The 16,599-nt window shown below is 39.8% G+C and overlaps 1 gene segment (V, D, J or C); it reads right to left on the reverse strand.

The window, feature by feature from the left end:
• Positions 1-4,606: 4,606 nt before the first annotated feature.
• LOC109564829 (T cell receptor alpha variable 18-like) overlaps positions 4,607-16,599 on the reverse strand; it is a 33,313-nt gene continuing 21,320 nt past the window's right edge. Inside the window, 1 exon segment of the V gene segment in view lies at positions 4,607-16,499. Coding sequence covers positions 16,066-16,499 — 434 coding nt within the window.

Below are 16,599 nucleotides of genomic sequence, written 5' to 3' on the forward strand. Positions count from 1 at the left end.
CGCAACTGAACAAGTGAGCCTAAAAATAAAAAAAAAAAAAAAAGTGTCCCCCACTGCCCATTTTGTGTCAGGGCGGAAATCAGACACTGAAGAGACCAGCAAACAGAGGAAGCTAAAACAGAGGGAACCGCTTTGGAAGCAACAGGTGCAATAGATTAAAACCCTGTCGTTAGTACCGACTGCATAGGAAGGGGCCTATAGATCTTGAGAAATATAAGCTGGACCAAAGAACTAGCTGAAAATGAACTGACCCCACAATACCCACAACAACACCAGAGAAAGTCCTAGATATATTTTTACGATCATTCTTTCTTTCTTTTTTTTTAAAATTTTTAAGTCCTCTATTACTTCTTTAATTTTCACTTTTATAACCTACTATTACTTTGCAAAAAAAAGACCCTATTTTTTTTTAAAGCAAACCATATATATATATTTTATAATTTTTGTTACTTTGTGTTTTTTTTTTTCTTTCTTTTATTTTTTTTTTCTTCTTTTCTTTAATGTTGTATTTTTGAAATTCCAAACTCTACTCTAGATTTTTAATTTTTGCTTTTTGGTATATGTTATCCATTTTGTACCTACATTTTTAAAATAATTTTTGTGACTTTTTTTTCTCTTTCTCTTTCTTCTTCTTTTCTTCAACATTATATTTCTGAAATTCCAACTCTAGATTTTTAATTTTTGCTTTTTGGTATTTGTTATCAATTTTGTACCTTTAAGAACCCAATCTTCAGTACCCATTTTTATTTGGGACCGAAATTACTGGCTTGACTGCTCTCTCCTCCTTTGGACTCTCCTTTTTCTCCACCAGGTCATCTCTGTCTCCTCCCTAACCCCTCTCTGCTCTACCCAACTCTGTGAATATCTGTGTGTTCCAGACAGTGGAGAACACTTAGGGAACTGATTACTGGCTGGATCTGTCTCTCTCCTTTTCATTCCCCCCTTTTATCCTCCTGGCCACTCCTGTCTCCTTTCTCCCTCTTCTCTTCTCTCTACAACTCCGTGAACATCTCTGAGCGGTCCAGTTGTGGAGTGAACATAAGGAAGTGATTACTGGTTAGCCTGCTCTCTCCTCTATTGATTCCACCTCACCTCATTCGGTTCACCTCTAACTCCCTCCTCCCTCTTCTCTTCTCCATATAACTCTGTGAACCTCTCTGGGTGTCCCTCACTGTGGAGAAACTTTTCATCTTTAACCTAGATGTTTGTATAAATGGTGCTGTATAGAAGAAGTTTTGAGACTACAGTAAAAATAAGACTGAAAACCGGAAGAAGAAGGCTTAAGTCCAAACCCTGACTTCAGGGAACTCCTGACTCCAGGGAATGTTAATTGACAGGAGCTCATCAAATGCCTCCATACCTACACTGAAACCAAGCACCACACATGGGCCAACGAGTTCCAGAGCAAGACATACCACACAAATTCTCCAGCAACACAGGAACACAGCCCTGAGCTCCAATATACAGGCTGCCCAAAGTTACTACAAAAGCATAGACATCTCATAACTCATTACTGGACACTTCATTGCACTCCAGAGAGAAGAAATCCAGCTCCACCCACCAGGACACCGACGTAAGCTTCCCTAAACAAGAAACCTTGACAAGCCACCAGTACAAACCCACACACAGCGAGGAAACTCCACAATAAAGAGAACTCCACAAACTGCCAGAATACAGAAAGGACACCCCAAACTCAGCAATATAAACAAGATGAAGAGACAGAGGAATACCAAGCAGGTAAAGGAAAAGGATAAATGCCCACCAAACCAAACAAAAGAGGAAGAGATAGGGAATCTACCTGATAAAGAATTCCGAATAATGATAGTGAAAATGATCCAAAATCTTGAAATCAAAATGGAATCACAGATAAATAGCCTGGAGACAAGGATTGAGAAGATGCAAGAAAGATTTAACAAGGACCTAGAAGAAATAAAAAAGAGTCAATATATAATGAATAATGCAATAAATGAGATCAAAAACACTCTGGAGGCAACATATAGTAGAATAACAGAGGCAGAAGACAGAATTAGTGAATTAGAAGATAGAATGGTAGAAATAAATGAATCAGAGAGGAAAAAAGAAAAACGAATTAAAAGAAATGAGGACAATCTCAGAGACCTCCAGGACAATATTAAACGCTACAACATTCGAATCATAGGGGTCCCAGAAGAAGAAGACAAAAAGAAAGACCATGAGAAAATACTTGAGGAGATAATAGTTGAAAACTTCCCTAAAATGGGGAAGGAAATAATCACCCAAGTCCAAGAAACCCAGAGAGTCCCAAACAGGATAAACCCAAGGCGAAACACCACAAGACACATATTAATCAAATTAACAAAGATCAAACACAAAGAACAAATATTAAAAGCAGCAAGGGAAAAACAACAAATAACACACAAGGGAATTCCCATAAGGATAACAGCTGATCTTTCAATAGAAACTCTTCAAGCCAGGAGGGAATGGCAAGACATACTTAAAGTGATGAAAGAAAATAACCTACAGCCCGGATTACTGTTTCCAGCAAGGATCTCATTCAAATATGAAGGAGAAATCAAAAGCTTTACAGACAAGCAAAAGATGAGAGAGTTCAGCACCGCCAAACCAGCTCTCCAACAAATACTAAAGGATCTTCTCTAGACAGGAAACACAAAAAGGGTGTATAAACTCAAACCCAAAACAATAAAGGTAAATGGCAATGGGATCATACTTATCAATAATTACCTTAAATGTAAATGGGTTGACTGCCCCAACCAAAAGACAAAGACTGGCTGAATGGACACAAAAACAAGACCCCTATATATGTTGTCTACAAGACACCCACCTCAAAACAGGGTACACATACAGACTGAAAGTGAAGGGCTGGAAAAAGATTTTCAATGCAAATAGATACCAAAAGAAAGCAGGAGTAGCAATACTCATATCAGGTAAAATAAACTTCAAAACAAAGGCTGTGAAAAGAGACAGAGAAGGTCACTACATAATGATCAAAGGATCAATCCAAGAAGAAGATATAACAATTCTAAATATATATGCACCCAACATAGGAGCACTGCAATATGTAAGACAAATGCTAACAAGTATGAAAGGGGAAATTAACAATAACAGAATAATAGTGGGAGACTTTAATACCCCACTCACACCTATAGATAGATCAACTAAACAGAAAATTAACAAGAAAACACAAATTTTAAACGATACAATAGACCAGTTAGACCTAATTGATATCTATAGAACATTTCACCCCAAAACAATGAATTTCACCTTTTTCTCAAGCACACATGGAACCTTCTCCAGGATAGATCACATCCTGGGCCATAAATCTAGCCTTGGTAAATTAAAAAAAAAAAAAAAATTGAAATCATTCCAAGCATCTTTTCTTGGACCACAATGCAGTAAGATTAGATCTCAATTACAGGAGAAAAACTATTAAAAATTCCAACATATGGAGCCTGAACAACATGCTGCTGAATAACCAACAAATCACAGAAGAAATCAAAAAAGAAATCAAAATTGGCATAGAAATGAATGAAAATGAAAACACAACAACCCAAAACCTGTGGGACACTCTAAAAGCAGTCTTAAGGGGAAAGTTCATAGCAATGCAGGCATACCTCAAGAATCAAGAAAAAAGTCAAATAAATAACTTAACTCTACACCTAAAGCAACTAGAAGAGGAAGAAATGAAGAACCCCAGGGTTAGTAGAAGGAAAGAAATCTTAAAAATTAGGGCAGAAATAAATGCAAAAGAAACAAAAGAGACCATAGCAAAAATCAACAAAGCCCAAAGCTGTTTCTTTGAAAGGATAAATAAAACTGGCAAACCATTAGCCAGACTCATCAAGAAACAAAGGGAGGAAAATCAAATCAATAAAATTAGAAATGTCAATGGAGAGATCACAACAGACAACACAGAAATACAAAGGATCATAAGAGACTACTGTCAGCAATTATATGCCAATAAAATGGACAACGTGGAAGAAATGGACAAATTCTTAGAAAAGTACAACTTTCCAAAACTGGACCAGGAAGAAATAGAAAATCTTAACAGACCCATCACAAGCACAGAAACTGAATCTGTGATTCAGATTCTGAAACTGTAATCAGAAAATTTCCAGCAAACAAAAGCCCAGGTCCAGACGGCTTCACAGCTGAATTCTACCAAAAATTTACAGAAGAGCTAACACCTATCCTGCTCAAACTCTTCCAGAAAATTGCAGAGGAAGGTAAACTTCCAAACTCATTCTATGAGGCCACCATCACCCTAATACCAAAACCTGACAAAGATGCCACCAAAAAAGAAAACTACAGGCCAATATCACTGATGAACATAGATGCAAAAATCCTTAACAAAATTCTAGCAATCAGAATCCAACAACACATTAAAAAGATCATACACCATGACCAAGTCGGCTTTATCCCAGGGATGCAAGGATTCTTCAATATCCACAAATCAATCAATGTAATACACCACATTAACAAATTGAAAAATAAAAACCATATGATTATCTCAATAGATGCAGAGAAAGCCTTTGACAAAATTCAACATCCGTTTATGATAAAAACTCTCCAGAAAGCAGGAAGAGAAGGAACGTACCTCAACATAATAAAAGCTATATATGACAAACCCACAGCAAACACTATCCTCAATGGTGAAAAATTGAAAGCATTTCCCCTAAAGTCAGGAACAAGACAAGGGTGCCCACTTTCACCATTACTATTCAACATAGTTTTGGAAGTTTTGGCCACAGCAATCAGAGCAGACAAAAAATAAAAGGAATCCAAAAATTGGAAAAGAAGAAGTAAAACTCTCACTGTTTGCAGATGACATGATCCTCCACATAGAAAACCCTAAAGACTCCACCAGAAAATTATTAGAACTAATCAATGAATATAGTAAAGTTGCAGGATATAAAATCAACACACAGAAATCCCTTGCATTCCTATACACTAATAATGAGAAAACAGAAAGAGAAATTAAGGAAACAATTCCATTCACCATTGCAACGAAAAGAATGAAATACTTTGGAATATATCTACCTAAAGAAACTAAATACCTATATATATAAAACTATAAAACACTGGTAAAAGAAATCAAAGAGCACACTAATAGATGGAGAAATATACCATGTTCATGGATCAGAAGAATCAATATAGTGAAAATGAGTGTACTACCCAAAGCAATCTATAGATTCAATGCAATCCCTATCAAGCTACCAATGGTATTCTTCACAGACCTAGGACAAATAATTTCACAATTTGTATGGAAATACAAAAAAAAAACCTCGAATAGCCAAAGCAATCTTGAGAAAGAAGAATGGAACTGGAGGAATCAACCTGCCTGACTTCAGTCTCTACTACAAAGCCACAGTCATCAAGACAGTATGGTACTGGCACAAAGACAGAAATATAGATCAATGGAACAAAATAGAAAGCCCAGAGATAAATCCACGCACCTATGAAAACCTTATCTTTGACAAAGGAGGCAAGAATATACAGTGGAGAAAAGACAATCTCTTTAACAAGTGGTGCTGGGAAAACTGGTCAACCACTTGTAAAAGAATGAAACTAGAACACTTTCTAACACCATACACAAAAATAAACTCAAAATGGATTAAAGATCTAAACGTAAGACTAGAAACTATAAAACTCCTAGAGGAGAACATAGGCAAAACACTCTCCGACATACATCACAGCTGGATCCTCTATGACCCACCTCCCAGAATATTGGAAATAAAAGCAAAAATAAACAAATGGGACCTAATTAAACTTACAAGCTTCTAAACAACAAAGGGAACAAAGGTGATAAGACAGCCTTCAGAATGGGAGAATATAATAGCAAATGAAGCAACTGACAAAGATCTAATCTCAAAAATATACAAGCAACTCCTGCAGCTCAACTCCAGAAAAATAAACGACCCAATCAAAAAATGGGCCAAAGAACTAAGTAGACATTTCTCCAAAGAAGACATACAGATGGCTAACAAACACATGAAAAGATGCTTAACATCACTCATTATCAGATCAGATCAGACCAGATCAGTGGTTCAGTCGTGTCCGACTCTTTGTAACCCCATGAATCACAGCACACCAGGCCTCCCTGTCCATCACCAACTCCCGGAGTTCACTCAGACTTGCCGGGAGCCGGCATATTGCATATTGAGTGCATATTGCATATTGCATATTGAGTGCAGCACTTTCCACAGCATCATCTTTCAGGATCTGGAATAGCTCAACTGGAATTCTATCACTGCCCAGAGCCAGTGTGAGGAACTCCGCCCATGACAAAGGTCATGAAGAAGGAGGCTCGGCATACGCAAAGGTGGGATCGAGCTTCAGGAGTCCCCCTGGAAATTCTCGAGCATATACCCCCCAAACCAGAGTCTGCCTACTTTCTGCTTTGTGCTTTCACCTACACCTCTGACTTTACGGGGGGCTGTCCCCCACTACCTCTCTCTGAAAAAAGAGTTAGCTTACAGTTCCAGTTAGTAATTCCTGGGTGTGACAGTGTTTAACCTACAAACTCCTTTGGAAATCCTCTAGCCTGCCTGAATAGGTTTTTCCAGCCACATTTGATTGTTCAGAGCCTCCCAACTGTGGGAGGCAGGAGATGTTCTAAACTGTCTAAACACAGATTCTTTTGAGTAGTTAAAAGATTGATTAGAAATTGTATTGGTTAAGGGATTTTCACTTGTTGGGCCAATGTTTGCTGCTAAGTTTCCATATCCCTTACCTGCTGTGTCCCTGGCAGTGTATTGATTAATATAATTGGTGTAAGTAGTAGCTTTAATGTTTGTAACCTGGGACCCTTGAGTTAATTCTTTTTCTTGTTATAGCCCACCATACCTTTGCTCTGTAGGAATGCAACTTTATCTAATGCTTTTGGAGGGTGGCTCCTGACCAATCACTTTTAGAGAAAAATAAGTTTTCTGAAGAAAGGGTCTTAAAATGTTAACAGGCCTCCGGGCCAGAAGATGATGCAAATCACCTAAGTTTTGCATATGATAAGTTTGCAGGAAGAAAGCCTGGCTTGCCACATGACTCTACCCCTTCCCCCATTATCCTCTATGCATAACTTAAGGTATAAAAACTACTTTGGAAAATAAAGTGCAGGCCTTGTTCACCGAAACTTGGTCTCACCATGTCGTTCTTTCTCTTACCTTCTGGCTGAATTATTCAGCCTCTTTTCTCCACTGAATTTCCTCACTGAGCTATCCTTATTCTATTAATTTTTATATCCTTAATTAACATTTAATTAAGCAGTTGTTTCCTGATCCTCGCCGACGCCGTCTCTCCTTCGAATACCGTGGATCAGCCTGGGCTGGACCCCGGCACAGACTCATGTCCATCCAGTCAGTGATGCCATCCAGCCATCTCATCCTCTGTTGTCCCCCTCTCCTCTTGCCCCCAATCCCTCCTAGCATCAGAGTCTTTTCCAATGAATCAACTCTTCGCATGAGGTGGCCAAAGTACTGGAGTTTCAGCTTTAGCATCATTCCTTCCAGAGAAATCCCAGGGCTGATCTCCTTCAGAATGGACTGGTTGGATCTCCTTGCAGTCCAAGGGACTCTCAAGAGTCTTCTCCAACACCACAGTTCAAAAGCATCAATTCTTCAGCGCTCAGCCTTCTTCACAGTCCAACTCTCACATCCATACATGACCACAGGAAAAACCATAGCCTTGACTAGACAGACCTTTGTTGGCAAAGTAATGTCTCTGCTTTTGAATATGCTATCTAGGTTGGTCATAACTTTCTTTCCAAGGAGTAAGCATCTTTTAATTTCATGGCTGCAGTCACCATCTGTCATGATTTTGGAGCCCAGAAAAATAAAGTCTGACACTGTTTCCACTGTTTCCCCATCTATTTCCCATGAAGTGATGGGACCAGATGCCATGATCTTCATTTTCTGAATGTTGAGCTTTAAGCCATTTTTTTCACTCTCCACTTTTACTTTCATCAAGAGGCTTTTGAGTTCCTCTTCACTTTCTGCCATAAGGGTGGTGTCATCTGCATATCTGAGGTTATTGAGATTTCTCCCGGCAATCTTGATTCCAGCTTGTGTTTTTTCCAGTCCAGCGTTTCTCATGATGTACTCTGCATAGAAGTTAAATATGCAGGGTGACAATATACAGCCTTGACGTACTCCTTTTCCTATTTGGAACCAGTCTGTTGTTCCATGCCCAGTTCTAACTGTTGCTTCCTGACCTGCATACAAGTTTCTCAAGAGGCAGATCAGGTGTTCTGGTATTCCCATCTCTTGAAGAATTTTCCACAGTTTATTGTGATCCACACAGTCAAAGGCTTTGGCATAGCCAATAAAGCAGGAATACATGTTTTTTTGGACCTCTCTTGCTTTTTCTATGATCCAGTGGATGTTGGCAATTTGATCTTTGGTTCGTCTGCCTTTTCTAAAACTAGTATCAGAGAAATGCAAATCAAAACCACTATGAGGTACCATTTCACACCAGTCAGAATGGCTGCAATCGAAAAGTCTACAAGCAATAAATGCTGGAGAGGGTGTGGAGAAAAGGGAACCCTCTTACACTGTTGGTGGGAATGCAAACTAGTACAGCCACTATGGAGAACAGTGTGGAGATTCCTTAAAAAACTGAAAATAGAACTGCCTTATGACCCAGCAATCCCACTGCTGGGCATACACACTGAGGAAACCAGAATCAAAAGAGACACGTGTACCCCAATGTTCATCACAGCACTGCTTATAATAGCCAGGACATGGAATCAACCTAGATGTCCATCAGCAGATGAATGGATAAGAAAGCTGTGGTACATATACACAATGGAATATTACTCAGCCATTAAAAGGAATACATCTGAATCAGTTCTAATGAGGTGGATGAAACTGGAGCCTATTATACAGAGTGAAGTAAGCCAGAAAGAAAAACACCAATACAGTATACTAACGCATATATGTGGAATTTAGAAAGATGGTAACAGTAACCCTGTATATGAGACAGCAAAAGAGACACTGATGTATAGAACAGTCTTTTGGACTTTGTGGGAGAGGGAGAGTGTGGGATGATTTGGGAGAATGACATTGAAACATGTATAATATCATATATGAAATGAGTCGCCAGTCCAGGTTCGATGCACTGATACTGGATGCTTGGGGCTGGTGCACTGGAACGACCCAGAGGGATGGTACGGGGAGGGAGGAGGAAGGAGGGTTCAGGATGGGGAACACGTGTATATCTGTGGTGGATTCATGTTGATATATGGCAAAACCAATAGAATATTGTAAACTTAAAAAATTAAAATAAAATAAAAAGAAAAATAAGGAGAAACTTTGTGTTATAAAGAAAATGACATGAATGAAAATCTGATGTAGGTACTGGAACAAACTCTGCCTTCTATATTAATAATGGTCATCAGTGAGTGATCCCTGCTGTATCAAGATGCCATAATATGTACCTGTGCTTAAGTTTTTATTTCTATAAAACACACAGGCAGGTGTGTTTCTATATAATTTAATTTTATAATGATTTTAAACAGATAGAGATATATAGATGATTTTGATTCTTAAGTCCATGAAGTAGGTTCTATTATTGCCATTTTACATATGAAGAAACTGATGCATGAGAGGCTAAGGAATACCTCAAAAGTCATGCTGTGATGCAGATGACAGGGTTTGAATCCAGCTAATTTCAGTTCATCGTTTTATTAAGGATGATATCAAATGTCCTTTATGCCTACGTTCCTGTACTGGATACCACTACAGCCCCCTGGAACATGAGCTCCAGCAAAGCAGACATCACATCTGTCTTGCCAACTATTGTTTCCACAATGCTTACCCAAAAACTAAGAATTAATGAATAAACTATACTGAAATTTCTCACACTGGGATCCATGCTGTGATGATAAAAACCACAGGGGAAAAAAAAAAATAAAACAGATATATTTCCATGAGATGTTAATTCCAATTTGTTTGCTTTGTGGATCAGCTTCTATATTATGAATAATAATTTAAAATTTTATTTTTGGGCTATTCATGTTGTGAATGGTAAATCTGCATAGATTTGAAACATAAAATGAGTCTATGTCAAAGGCATTATGCAATCAAACACGACTTTTGACCTCTACCCCAGAGGATGTTGTGCTCTTAGACACTTTTATAGAGAAGCTAGAAATCCAGTTTTCAATGTGATGTCTGATTTTTAAATAATAACCATAACTACTAGCTTCATAAACACAGTCCAATATTGCAGCCTCCTTTTCCACCACAGAAATGGCAGACTCGTCTTGAGTTACTTTCTGTGTCATGCTGGATCCTGCAGGAAAGAGCCTTTACTTACAACCATGGTGGTATAGGGGATGAAGTGGCTTAGGACGTAATGCCCCGATTCCATTGCCCATTACCCCTCCCTTTCAAGATGCATCAGGTAACAATGCTCTGCCCTCCCCACAGTCTTGACACTGAGAGAGGGGCATGAGTCCTGTGAGTGGCCACCCTCATCAGACAGACAGAGGCTCTGCCTGCCCTTGGCGCACTGGCAACCAGCATATGGGCAGCTTCTCCCTACAGTGAGGCAGCCTCTGTTCCATTTCAGATCCAGATCTGAATTCTGCACCCTGTGCTCAAGAGGTCCAGGCAGAGGTCCTGGGCTGTGTGATGTTTCTGACCCATGCAGGAAACTGAGTCAGCAGCTGGAGGGCCTTTTGTCTGTGTTATGTGACACACTTCCTTTACAGGAGAGAAATGCTAGACTTCTGCACATCATTCGAATTAGAACACTATCATACTAGAAATAAACAGTGGTAAAACTGAATCATGTTCGTTTCATTCTCCTTTGGATCAGAGAATCAAATGTAACAATGGGGTTTCAACTCTAACAGAAAGGCAGAAATTTTTGCTTCATCTTTGTTCCTGCCTCCTATGGAATCTGGTAAAAGTTACCTGCGAAATATTTTGTTGTCTATGAACGATTTCATATCTTGCCTCTGCGTCACAAAATCTGTCTAGTGTGTGCCATGTTAAATAGCAGTAGGGGGAAAATACATGTATATGTGATCACAATTTACATGTGTGTATGTGTGTAAACAAAAGTAAATTCAGAAAATTTTAGTCAGTGCCTAAATATAAGAACCTCTATTAAAACTCAATACATGTATTTCTGAATCACCCCCAGCTCTTCTAAACCACACCCATTAATTATGGTGGAAATTGGGCTAGGGAAAACCCTAAAAATACACAACAGAGCCAAAGCACTATCAAAAGCAATAGAAATCCTGTTAGAAATGCCAGCTCAGTTCAATCTCCATTGACGTCTGTTCCCTGCATCATAGTCTTAAAACTCTTTGCCATCTTAAATATTGGGAGTTGTGTCTCACTGCTCTAGACATAGGTCCATGAGAACATGTAAGACCAAGATCGTCAAAATTTTAAATGTTATTGCTCTTCATAAGGGCTTTCCCTGGTGGCTCAGCTTGTAAAGATTCCACCTGCAATGTGGAAGACCTGGGTTTGATCCCTGGGTTGAGAAGGTCCCCTGGAGAAGGGAATGACTACCCACTCCAGTATTCTGACCTGGAGAATTCTTGATAAATCAATCTGCTTAATGCTAGAGAGGAAGATGGACCAGCATTCATTTTACCCTCCCTCTCAGCTTCATCAGGTAGCTTTCACTTGAAAACCCTAGAAATTCTTGAAGCCACTAAAGCAAACACTAGATTTTAGGCTTTTTTATTGGGAGAAAATTGCCTTTGAAAGTTTCTGCTTTGGCATGAATTACTAATGTGATTAGAAAAGTCAATGAAACTTCCTCATCATGCCTGTATTTGTTGCTGTTTAGTCACTACCTTGAGCCCGACTCTTTGCAACCCCATGAACTGTAACCCACCAGGCTCCTCTGTCCATGGGATTTCCAAGGCAAGAATACTGGGGTGGGTTGCTATATCCTTCTCCAGGGGATCTGCTCAACCCAGGGATCTTACTCATCCTGAAGAAGATTTTCTGCATTGGCAGGCGGATTCTTTACCACTGAGCCCCCGGGGAAGCCCAGACCCATATTTACTAATTGTCTTAAAAAAGGATTTGCTTTAATAAGATATACAGTGTAGAAGAACAGAAAATGCTGTCTTACAGTCCCAGAGGAGACATATTTGCCACACGAAGGGGTTTTTTAATTTGAAAAATATAGTCCTCATTGCCATGGCAAAGACCTGTGATGTATATCCTCTTTAATATGGCTACTGAGGCTCAGCTATAAGCCCTGAATAAGCAGGTTATTCAATCACAGAGAACCTGAGCAACGTTATGTTCAAAGACATAAAAGATGATGACTGCAATTTTTTGGCTTCAGTGTTCAGGAATATATACAGACTCCTGTGATTACCCACTGAATAAGGTACAGTTTTCATTACTGCATTAACTTATCTTTCATCAAACGAAAATTTCAAAAAGTATAAAATTCTAAGAAAGCAATGGTATTTAACAAAAAAGAAACAGATTTCATGGTAGTTCTATCAATTAGCTTTTATGAATATTAGTCATGCATCAGAATGATTGACGTCCTACCCAAGCTCTGCTCCTAACTTGTTATGTAACCTTGATTAAGTTACTAAACAGCTCTACACCTCAATTTTGTCATTTGTAAATTGGAAGTTTCCTAGTATCTACCTGTAGAGGTGGAGAGGGATTTAAAAGCTTAGCCCATTGCCCATAAACCTGTCAATGTTACATATTGGGGACAAACAGAGCTCAGTGAGTGAATAAAATGATTTGTGAAAGAAACATTATTTTAAGACACATATGGTGTCTTAAAGCAATACAATCCCAAAGCAGGTGACTTCGTCAGGTATACTATATTCTCAAAACTTATTCATGTGACTGACATATATGAGTAGGTGCTCAAAAAGTGTTCCTGAATGAATGCAGGTATAGCTTGGAATGATTACATCCCATGTAAGCATTAAATCATAATTTTAAAGAGCATTTTCTCTTGTACTTACTCATTTTACATCCATAAGGAAATGTTGGTACCAAATAAAGCAAAATGAAATGAAACAAATATGAAAACACAAAAATTAAACCTCTAGCTGAAAGTGCATTCATTTAGAGCAAGAGCTCCTGCACATGAGTGCTCATACCAGCATTATTTATAAGAGCTAAAAAGTAGAAATAACCAAAGTGTTTCCAAAACAATCATTCTTCAAGTGAAGAATGGATAAGGAGAATTAAGTGACCATAAGGAGTAGTGAAGAGCTGATATGGAGACACGCCATGGAGAGATTCCGCTAGGTGAAAGAAGACAGGTACAAACAGTCATATGTGATCTATCTCTAGCAAACATCCAGAACAGTCAAATCCATAGAGACAGAGAACAGAGGAATGGATGCCAGTGTCTGGGGGAAATGGGGAATGAGAGTGACTGCTAATGGGTACAAAGTTTCTTCCTGGGGCGGTGTTCTGGAATCAGATAGTGCTGTTGACTGCACAACTCTGTGAACATGCTAAAAACCACTCAATTGTATAGTTAAAAGCGTGAAGTTGATGATATGTGAATTATCTTTATAAAGCTGTTATTTAAAAAGTGATAGAGCTGAAAATACTCATATTAATTACAGATCAAGTGCTGGGACAGAAAGAGTCCTGGGGGGTGCTAATCTGCCAATATCAGGACAAAATAAGATGGTTATAATGCTTTGATCTTAAAGAGGAGGGTAAAATCTATGAAGAGGGTTTCAGTTCAGTTCAGTTCAGTCACTCAGTCATGTCCGATTCCCTGCGACCCCATGAACTGTAGCACGCCAGGCCTCCCTGTCCATCACCAACTTCCAGAATTCACTCAGACTCACGTCCATCGAGTCAGTGATGCCATCCAGCCATCTTATCCTCTGTTGTCCCCTTCTCTTCCTGCCCCCAATTCCTCACAGCTTCAGAATCTTTTCCAATGAGTCAATTCTTCACATGAGGTGGCCAAAGTACTGGAGTTTCAGCTTTAGCATCATTCCTTCCAAAGAAATCCCAGGGCTGATCTCCTTCAGAATGGACTGGTTGGATCTCCTTGCAGTCCAAGGGACTCTCAAGAGTCTTCTCCAACACCACAGTTCAAAAGCATCAATTCTTCAGCGCTCAGCCTTCTTCACAGTCCAACTCTCACATTCATACATGACCACAGGAAAAACCATAGCCTTGACTAGACGACCCTTTGTTGGCAAAGTAATGTCTCTGCTTTTGAATATGCTATCTAGGCTGGTCATAACTTTTCTTCTAAGGAGTAAGCGTCTTTTAATTTCATGGCTGCAATCACCATCTGCACTGATTTTGGAGCCCCCCAAAATAAAGTCTGACACTGTTTCCACTGTTTCCCCATCTATTTCCCATGAAGTGATGGGACTGGATGCCATGATCTTCGTTTTCTGAATGTTGAGTTTTAAGCCAACTTTTTCACTCTCCTCTTTCACCTTCATCAAGAGGCTCTTTAGTTCCTCTTCACTTTCTGCCATAAGGGTGGTGTCATCTGCATATCTGAGGTTATTGATATTTCTCACAGCAATCTTGATTCCAGCTTGTGCTTCTTCCAGCCCAGCGTTTCTTGTGATGTACTCTGCATATAAGCTAAATAAACAGGGTGACAATATACAGCCTTGACGTACTCCTTTTCCTATTTGGAACCAGTCTGTTGTTCCATGTCCAGTTCTAACTGTTGTTTCCTGATGTGCATACAAATTTCTCAAGAGGCAGTTCAGGTAGTCTGGTATTCCCATCTCTTTCAGAGGGTTTTACCATTAAGCAAATTCAGCCTGTATTTCAGGATCCCTTAGTGTCCTGGGCCCAAGAAACTTGATTCTGCAATTTCATTTTCTTTGTCTAAAGAAGACCCTCTGAAAGTCTCAGAAGGCTCAGGCTCTGCAAAACCTTCATCCGTACCTGTCAGTCCCACAGAATCATACAAGAGAGATAAAGCATGGTGAGGTTCAGAGACTTCCAGAATGCCGGGACAAATTTCTCTCAGTGAGTTTCATTCATTGCAAGTTATAATGAGAGCCACACATTTCTTTGTTTTTTTGCTCCTCTGCTATGGGAACATTGTGAATATGTCAAGAATTTAGAATCCCGGTCAACAAAAGTCCATGTGCCATCTTTCACTAAAGGACTGTTTGCTTGGTCACTGAATTTGACACATTTCAAAAGGATCAGAGGCCTCAATACAGCGATAAAGATAATATGTCAGGTTACGTGGTCATGTTTATGTCCAGAATTTCTCACAGCACAGATCCTCAAGACCAGAATCGGGATCATGACCTAGCATTCTGTGAAGAGCTGCCATGATGACAAGATGAGGGTCGAGCTGTGTCACCAACATAGAATCAAGACACCTCATGCACAAAAGGTTCACTGACTAGACTGCTCTGACCCACAGGGCCCTTGACAGAAGGAATATCTTCTCAGGAATCCATCTTCATGGAACTCACAGCAGCAGCATTTCTTGAGCAACCATAAGAGTTGGAAAAGTCAAGGGAAGAGAGTGTAAAGGTCCCAGTCACTAAAGATGGAGTGTCTGCACGTGAAACTCAGCAAGACACAAAATTCTGGTCTGAATTATAAAAATCAGACAGTAGCTTCAAGGTCATACATTCATCCATGAATGAGATGTCCTGGGAGTTTTCATCAACATGTTGTGACATATTTCAGCATATATCAACTGAACTGTCATTGAACAGAGTTAATGTCACTTCCAGGAATTCTGTGCCATCTGGAGAAATGTGACTGGGCTAAAATCAGGCATTTCTGGAGAAGGCCTTTTAGATTCCTCTTTTCACTGTCCTTCCCAGATTCCTCTCTGTAGACCAATCCAAGAATTGCAGGGTTCTTGGCACTGAACTTCAGAGCTGGAAATACTTTGAAAATGCCTCTGGCATAACACAGGCTTCCCAGGTGGCTCTGGTAAAGACTCTGCCTGCCAAATAGGAGACATTGGTACCATTCCTGGGTGGGGATAATTCCCAGGAGAAAGAAATGGCAACCCACTCCAGTCTTCTTGCCTGGGAAATCCCATGGACAGAAGAGCCCACTACAGTCACAGGGTCGCAAAAGAGTCGGAGATGACTTAGTACATAAACAACAACACAGCTAGCATAACACACCTAAGACAGAAACAGCAACCCCCTGCAGGGCTGCCCACAGCCAGAGCCCCAATCTGCACTCGGGGTTTGTGTTCAGCTCCCCCGCAGCCCTCTCTCACTGTGTCACTCAGAGCACAGTAGTACACAGCCAAGTCTGATGTTTGCACTGCCCGTTTCTGCAGGTGGAAGGAGCTGTCACTCCTAAACAGAGTGGCCTGAAAACCTTTACTCTTTGGGTTCTGGTCTGACATCGAGCCCTTCAGGAGGAGTTGAGGAGCTTTGTTGAGATGTTGGATATACCAGAAAAGATAGGGATCAAAATCAGCAGTCTGGTAAGTGCAGTTCAGGGTCATGGGAGCCCCCTCTGAGACAGTCACTGGGCCTTTTGTCTGGTTCACTGAGTCACCATTGGTGCCTCCTGGAAGAGAATCACTTTGTTATAGTAGAAATGTACAGGAGGAGAGTTTTCAGCCAGAGAAGAAAAATAAAACTTACCTATAATCATAGGAAAATGAAAA

This window comes from Bos indicus, chromosome 10 (genome assembly GCF_029378745.1).
Source record: "Bos indicus isolate NIAB-ARS_2022 breed Sahiwal x Tharparkar chromosome 10, NIAB-ARS_B.indTharparkar_mat_pri_1.0, whole genome shotgun sequence".
Taxonomy (NCBI): domain Eukaryota; kingdom Metazoa; phylum Chordata; class Mammalia; order Artiodactyla; family Bovidae; genus Bos; species Bos indicus.